The following is a 7,707-nucleotide window of genomic DNA, read 5'->3' as shown; positions in this document are numbered from 1 at the left end:
GCTGAAAACCCCTCGTGGCTCCCGTGTACTTAGGACGGAGCCTGGCTCCATGCCTGGAGGGGCCTGGAGGTCTCCGCTCTCACCTTCTCCCAGACTCATGGGGCACCTGCTGTACCGCTGTCTCCTCTGCCCTGAGCTCATTCCCGCCTCGGAGCCTCTGTCCTTGCTGTTCCCTCCACTGTTCCCTCTGGCACAGCTACATGATGAAGTGCAGGAGGCAAAGACGGGAAGGAAGCAGCCCCCAGGCTGGCACTACGCGCGTGCTGGGTGATGGGGTTGTGGGTTACACTGCTTTTCTCCTATTAGGTTTTCTTTTTGTTTTGTTTTATTGCTAGAGAGAGAGAGAAACAGAGAGGGAGAGATAAAGCAGCCCCTGACGGGGCGTGGTTGTGGTGTAACCCCTTCCTCCATCTCTCCAACCTGTTGGGATTTGGGGCATCACACACTCCCAGTTGTTGGGGCTAAGACTCGAACCACTTGGTCAGCCATGTGGGATCTGGCTCCCTTAACCACTAGGTTAACCTCACCCTAAGCTCCCTGACCACTAGGTTAACCTCACCCTAAGCTCCCCTGACCACTAGGTTAACCTCACCCTTATCTCCCCTAACCACTAGGTTAACCTCACCCTAAGCTCCCTGACCGCTAGGTTAACCTCACCCTTAGCTCCCCTACCCGCCTGACTGGCCCTTTCTCTGAAATGTTCTATTTTCCGAATTGCCTGTAATGGTCTCGTTCCTTTATAATAAGCGAGTCCCCCACAGTGTAACAGAAGCAGTGGGCGGCCCAGGAGGGACTCCAGTTGCTCCAGCAGGGCCAGCTGTCAATCCAGGCCTCCTACTCACAAAGACCCAGGAGGAGGCACCTCCCGCTGCTGTCCCCTGGGCTTTCCTGGGGGCCGGGCACCACGCTGGAGTAGCCTGAGGAAACTGAGGCTCAGGACAGTGGAGGCACTTGTTCAGGTCACACAGCTCTGTGAATCTTTGCGTGCACACACACGTGTGTGTGTGTGTGTGTGTGTGTGTGTGCCCGTGGGCCCAGCTTGCACTGCCTCTGGCCTGTGCTACAGGGGCTCAGACGTACTGGCTGCTTGCTCTGGGAAACCCACAACACTGAGGGCTGCAGTGGGGGGGCGTGAAGAGGAAGAGGGGCTGTCCTCACCGCATTTGGGACCCTCCTCCAGGTCTCCAGGGAGCTCTGGGAGGGCGGATTGTTGCAGAGTTACAGTGAGAGCCCATCCCTGCAGGCTGCCGCTGCCCCACCCAGCCGCTCCTAGGGGCTGAGCTCTGGCCTTAGTAATGGTCTGCCTGTCTGTTTCCCACCTTCCGCTCTGCTGAGAGCAGCAGCTGGCACCCTGGGCAAGGAGGGTGTAGGGCTGGTCTTGCAGCAGGCCAGAGGGCAGGTTCTTTCCGCAGGAGCGGAGAGCAGCGAGCTATGAAGTCCTAGCTGGTGGGGACTGTGGGGAGACCCAGGCTCTGGTGGTGTCGGGGCATGCTCAGGGCCCCCAGGGAATTGGACCCGCGTGGCAGGGCCAGTGTCATTGCTTTTATCGGCTCACTCCCTCTGCACATCCACTGAGCACCCTCCCTGTGCCAGGCCTGTGTAGGCTGCTGGGCCTGTGGGACATGAGGTGCTTGGAGTCTCTTAGGGACGGAGCCTTCACCCAGCCTGGCACTGCTGGGGGGCAGAAAGGAGGGCAGGCAGCCCGGAAGTCAGGAATGTTTCCCAGGTGACGGCCTCAGGCACGCGTAGGGAACAACAGATTGCTTTCTGCGTGGAAGAAGGCAGTGGCGGAACCTGGGGTTCTTTGTCATCTCCACCCCGTCTCAAAGACCTGGTTCCCAACACAGTCAGCCACGTCAAGCCCTCGGCTCCGCGTGGCCGGGAATCTGACGCAGAGCCTTGCCGCTGGGCCCGCCGCTGAGGCTCAGCCTCATAGCTTTTTCTCTGCTTCCCAAAGGGGTCTTCAGTGCCCAAGGAGTCCAGACCCTGTCTCGGACAGGTGGTATGAGGTGTGGCTCCGTACCATGGCTCAGGCTGAGGTACTGCATGGGGAGGGCGGCAGGGACCCTGGCCCTCCACCATGAGGATGTCCCGGGATTGCCTCTGGGGGTGTGCTGGCACCTCCCTGTCGGGCATTGGGGGTGGGTCAGCAGGGTGGGCTGCCTGAGGGCAGCCCTGGTTTTGCTTCACAGGGGGATTTTGGGTCCAGGCTTGGCGTGTGGCCCCGCCCAGGGCGCCCTCTGTTGTCAACAGCATGGGTTCCCGTTTGCCAGGCCATGGAGACCCTCCCAGCACCCACCTTCTGGAGGAGGAGAGTCCCCTGCCCAGGGGCAATCACAGGCCAAGGGTGGTGCCAGAACCAAGCCAGGCTGGGTTCGAAGCCCGAGCCCTTCCTTTTCCGCTCGTTACACTTGACAGAGAGAGCTCCTTTTGCTCTCACGAAACCACCCGTGTGCTCCAAGCGCAGAGCTCGGGGCTCCAGACCGAACATTGTCATCGTAAAGAGACCTTCCCCTTCCTTTTTACAAAAATATTAATTAATTTTATTTTGTTTTTGATTTGCCAGAGGGTATGTGTACTTGCCAGAGACGAAGAGAAAGTCATAAGGAGAAGCACCGTGGGGCGTGGCTGTGCCCTGTCTTCTCCTCCGTCTCTCCCTCCTGTCTGGAGTTCGGGCGTGCACACGCATACGCACACACAAGCCCAGCGTGTGTTTCAAGCCGCTGGGGCCAGGATTCGACCATGCCGTCAGCCACATGGGATCTGGCTGCTGTAACCACCAGTCCATACGGCTGGCCCAGACATCCCCTCCCCTGTTTCCACAGCACTCTTTATGCACTGGTAGAAGCAGAGGGTCTGCTGGTGGGTGCCAGGCTGTCCAGCCTCTGGGGCCAGGGGCGCTGGGGATGGCCGGTGGGGGCTCCTCTGAAGGAGACGCGCCGAAGCTGAGACTGGAGGGTGAGCAGGAGTTGGCCAGATATGGAGGAGGGCAAGAGTGGGCCACCAGGAGCCTGTGGGATGGCGCCGAGCCGGGAGACAGCCTTCGTCGGTCTCAGTTTCTCTGTCTGGTGGGCACAGTTGTCCTTGCGTCCTGGGCGTGTTGGGACGGTTCGGTGAAGCCAGCCTGGGGGGGCAGGTAGCCTGGCACCCAGGGCCTAGTCAGTGCTCCCCAGTGACAGCAGCCTCTCAACGGGTTGGACTCTCGGACCAGGAGTCACCCCCAGGGGCTATTTGGGAATGTCTGCAGACACCGTGCACTGTCCCGGCGTGGGGAGGGGTGCTTCCGGCATCCAGTGGGGAGAGGCCCTGGGTGCTGCCCGCCCTGCCAGGGCTTATGTCCAGCAGGGATCTGGTCAGGAATGTTGGGATCACCAGGGAGGGAGGCCTGGTCTAGTCCAAGCCATTTCTTTCACCCACGGGGACACCGAGGTGCCCTCCCTGGAGTCCGGGTTAGCGCCAGGACCGGAGCACAGGCCCACGCCTCGGCACGGGGCAGGTCTCCTGGCAGCAGCACGTCTGATGGGGAGAGGGACGAGGCTGGGCCTGCTCGGGCCTGATGGGCCGGTGCAGAATGGCGGGCCCGGTCATGCTGAGATACGTCCCTGCACTTGACCTTCAGGAGACAGAGCTGACGTGTGCCTGCTGGGGGCTGCCTGAGCCGCGGTGGCATGGAGCCCGTCCCAGGGCTGAGGGGTGGGGGGCAAGGCCGGGTGCCCGAGAAGGCTCGGGGACCAGCCTCTGCTCCAGCAGGCAGGTGCCCACCCGCCTGTGGGGGAGGAACAGTGGGTTACGTAATGTTTGGGTAGGCTGCCGCTTCGCCCTGCGTTTCCAGGAGGGTGGCGCGTAGGCGGGGGCTGTGCAGCTTGGCTTGCTAGGGCGGGTAGGTGGGGTACGAGTGGGGGAAGGAGGGCTGGGGGCTGGGAAGATGCCCAGTTTCTTCTTTTCTTTTTCTTTTTTTCTTCTTTTTTTAGTTAGGGCACATACGCTTGTCAGAGCCTGGTGGGGAAGAGTGAGAAATCACCCCGGGGGGTGGTCATGCTACGTCCCTTCTCCTTCTCGGGATTTTGGGCACACACATGTGCCTAGTGTGATTGTCAAGCTGTTGAGTCCGGGGGCTTGAACCATGAAGCTGGCCTGGTGAAATCCAGCGCTTGAACCTCCATGCCATTTGCTGGCTCCCAAGCCTGTTTCTGCTGCTAACTTGCTGTGCAACCTTGCAACAGTGCAACCTTGCAACAGTGCAACCTTGCAACAGTGCAACCTTGCAACAGTGCAACCTTGCAACAGTGCAACCTTGGGCCAGTCCCTTGCCTCTTCCACTCTGGGCACTGCAATTCCTCTTCAGTAAACAGAGTGCTGGGAGCCTAGCAGTGTTTTTCTTTTTAAAGTTTATTTATTTAATCTCGTCATCTACTGGGAGGAGGCCAGGGTGTTGCTAAGCACCCTATACACGCAGGACAGAAGTGGCCTTCACACTGCAGTCTGCCCTCAGTCTCAGCGGGCCCAGGTCATGGCCGCACGCACCTGGTGTGCTCAGGGATGTCCCGGGACAAGAACCCAGGGCCTTTCCCTTGTGAGTCCAGTTGCTACCCCTGTATACCTCGGGGCTCAGGAAGAAAGAGCCCCACACCTGGACTCTTGCTTTCTGCCCGGCCTGGCTGTTTGTACACTCGTTCAACTCACTGGACGTCTCTGGGCCCTGCTGTGCGCCAGGCCAGGTGTGGAGTGTGAGGGTTCGGCAGTGTTGGGGTCCTGTACTCTGGTGGGGGCACAGCCTGGAGGCGTATGTGATACAGTGTGGCCATACCTGGGCCAGGCCAGGTAAGGAGGCCTGGAGCAGAGGGCGGCTTCCTGGAGGGAGCACTGTCTAAGCTGAGAGTGGACAGATAGTGGAGTAGAGACCCTCTACCTCTGCACCACCCTGACCCCTGAGGCAAAACATGGAGATCCACGCAGAGGTTTCTGTGCTGCGATTCTCCTTGGACATCATAACCAGGGACAGGCACTTGCCAGGGTGGGGGATTCTGGCTACACTGACTTAGCTGGATTCTTGCTATCGCTGGGCCAGCTCGAAGATTGGGGTGGGGAGCAGGGCAAACCCTGGTTGGGAAGAGGGCTCAGAGGAGCCCGCCTGAAGTTGGGCTGTGGGGAGGGCTGTGGGAAGCGGAAGCTGGGCATTGCCTGCTGGGGCTCGACTTTCTGGGGCCCTGGCTAATGGTGCCGAAGGAGGTGGGGGCCTTCAATTCTGCGGTTGTAACAGGCCAGGCCCCAAAGTTTCCCCTGAGCCTCCTCCCCATAGGCCCCCTCAATGCCAGCCCCCGACTGCCAGCCCCCCACTGCCAGCCCCCCACAGCTGCGCACAGTGCTGAAGGCTCCTGCTGGCGCTGTGCTTGCAGCCGGGCCCCCTCCTGCGAGCCAGCCTCCTCTGAACCATCTGCAGGGACAAGAGATGCCTTTGGGTGCCTTTTGTTTTATCTTTATTGTTTTTAATAACCATTTAGAATCATTCAAGTAATTCGAACCTACAGTGAAGACGTTAGAAGGTTTGCAGGGTCATAAAGGGGAAGGACCCGCCGCCCCGGCATGCAGGAAGGCATGCCGACGGTGGGATGTGGGATGTGCCGCTGTGGGTCACTAAGTCCAGGACGCTGGGACTCTGAGGTCCCCTCTGAGCTCCCTGTGCTGCCCCAGTTCCCTGGGAACAGAAGCTGACAGAGGGGTGTGAACAGGGGTTGGGCTGCAGGCACGTGGGAGGAGCCAGCTGCTGCTCCATGGGTTGGGACCCTAGCACCCAGCCAAAGAGGGCTCAGGGGAGGCAGGAGAGCTTGTGCAAGAAAGAGCAGCTTGGGGGGGGGTGTCCTGTGACTGGGTTTTTTACCCACTGCCGTGGGTGGCCAAGTGCTCTGTGCTCGGGTCCTGGGCTAATTCTCGTCACCCCTATCCCCATCGTGCAGACCAGGCTCAGAGAGGGGCTGTTGCTGGTCCAAGTCACACAGCTAGTGAGAGGCAGAGGTAGGATCTGGCCCAGGCCTGTGATGTCCAGCTCTGTGTTTGTGACCCCAGTGTGGCACCCTCTTCAGACAGGAAGTCTCAGGTTGCCTGGATCCTGGGGCAGAGGCTCTGGTGGTGGTCACACCAGCATCTCTTTAACCCTTTTCTGCCCGGTCTGCTGCCTCCAGGTATAAAGGCTTCATCAAGGATTGCCCCAGTGGGCAGCTAGACGCAGCAGGCTTCCAGAAGATCTACAAGCAGTTCTTCCCTTTTGGGGACCCCACCAAGTTTGCCACGTTTGTTTTCAACGTCTTCGACGAGAACAAGGTGAGCTAGGGGTTGACGGGGCTTGTGCCAGCCTGGAGTCTCCTCCCTCCTGCGGCAGTTGGCTCTGCTGAGCGGGCGCCCGCAGCGCCTCACTCCCACTCTGCTCCAGGAAGGAACACGCAGACGTGCGCACACACACACACAGCTGCACACAAGTGCATATGCAGACACATGCCCTAACAGACATGAGCACAGATGCCTACCAGTGCACACATTCACATGCATGCACACGCACACCCACACGCATGTATCCATGCAGAATACACACACATGGATGCATATACACACATAGCTGCATACACACATATACCACGTACAAATGCACACACGTGTGTCTGGGCACATGCATGAATATGCACACATGTATTCATGCAGAGCACACACATAGATGCATATACACACACTCATACATAGCCACACACGTACAGACACACATGCACATACATGCATGGATACATGCACACACGATGCACACAAAGCATGGGCTCACACACATGGGCATGCATACTGTGTGTATACATACATGTACACACAGGCGCACCCGTCTTCTGTCTTACAAGTGCAAATGCAGAGGCCTCAGGGCTAGGCACGGGACTGATAATCATGTAGTGTGTGGCAAGCCCATCTGTAGAGTGTTCCCGGTGAGGCCTCGGACGGCCTGTCCAAAGGCACTTGTCATACCCCGTTCTGCAGACAGGAAGACAGGCTCTGAGAACGTGGTATGGGGGCTTTGGCACCGGGCTGCTGTCACTGAGCAGCGTGTTTCCGCGACTTCCCCATGTGGCAGGGCGTCTGCCCTCGGCAGTGGCCGTGCTGACAGCCAGGGTGCCCACGGCTGGGATGTCCAGTCCTGCAGATTCTGTCCCACGGCAGCCTTCCTCCCGGCTCCAGGCTATTCACCACAGAGCCACTGTACCTTAGGCGTTCACGAGTGGGTTCTCCGCCCTGGGCACTCAGGTGTTTGATAGGTCGGCCCCCGGCCAGGGATCACACCTGTTGGCCCTGGAAAGGGCTCTGCCCTCTCTGGGCCTCAGTGTCCTTGTTTGAAAAACAAATGGTTAGGATTAAACACCCTGTAGAGCCCTCCCTCTTCAAAATCTCCTGTGGGCTGGGGGTGGGGGGCGCCCGCAGCCTGGAGAGGGGCCAGTGTTGGTGCTTTGGCTCTTCTCCCTCTGGAGGTGGGGAAGCCCCCCCCTTAGCCTCTCCCCATCCTCTTGCCCCCCACCTGACTGTCCCAGCCTCGGTCCCCCTCGCCTCTCCCCCTCCCATCTCCCTCCTCTCCTTCCCTTCCTCAACCCCTTACTTCCTGCTGCTGCCCCTCCTTGGGAGTGCATTGGCTAGGGGGGAGTGCATTGGCTAGGGGGGAGTGCATTGGCTAGGGGGGAGTGC

At 59.5% G+C, this 7,707-nt stretch overlaps 1 protein-coding gene across 1 annotated transcript in view; it reads left to right on the top strand.

The window, feature by feature from the left end:
* The window catches only part of NCS1 (neuronal calcium sensor 1), a gene marked incomplete at its 5' end in the record, with an annotated part of 28,368 nt that overhangs the window by 3,779 nt on the left and 16,882 nt on the right, over positions 1-7,707 (top strand). Inside the window, 1 exon segment of the mRNA XM_014583218.2 lies at positions 6,180-6,318. Within this exon segment, the coding sequence (XP_014438704.1) occupies positions 6,180-6,318 (139 nt within the window).

The sequence above is a fragment of the Tupaia chinensis genome, unplaced genomic scaffold, assembly GCF_000334495.1.
Source record: "Tupaia chinensis unplaced genomic scaffold, TupChi_1.0 Scaffold144168_1, whole genome shotgun sequence".
Classification (NCBI taxonomy): Eukaryota; Metazoa; Chordata; class Mammalia; order Scandentia; family Tupaiidae; genus Tupaia; species Tupaia belangeri.
Note: the sequence above shows the minus strand (reverse complement) of the source record. Positions and strands in the feature narration are given on the sequence as shown.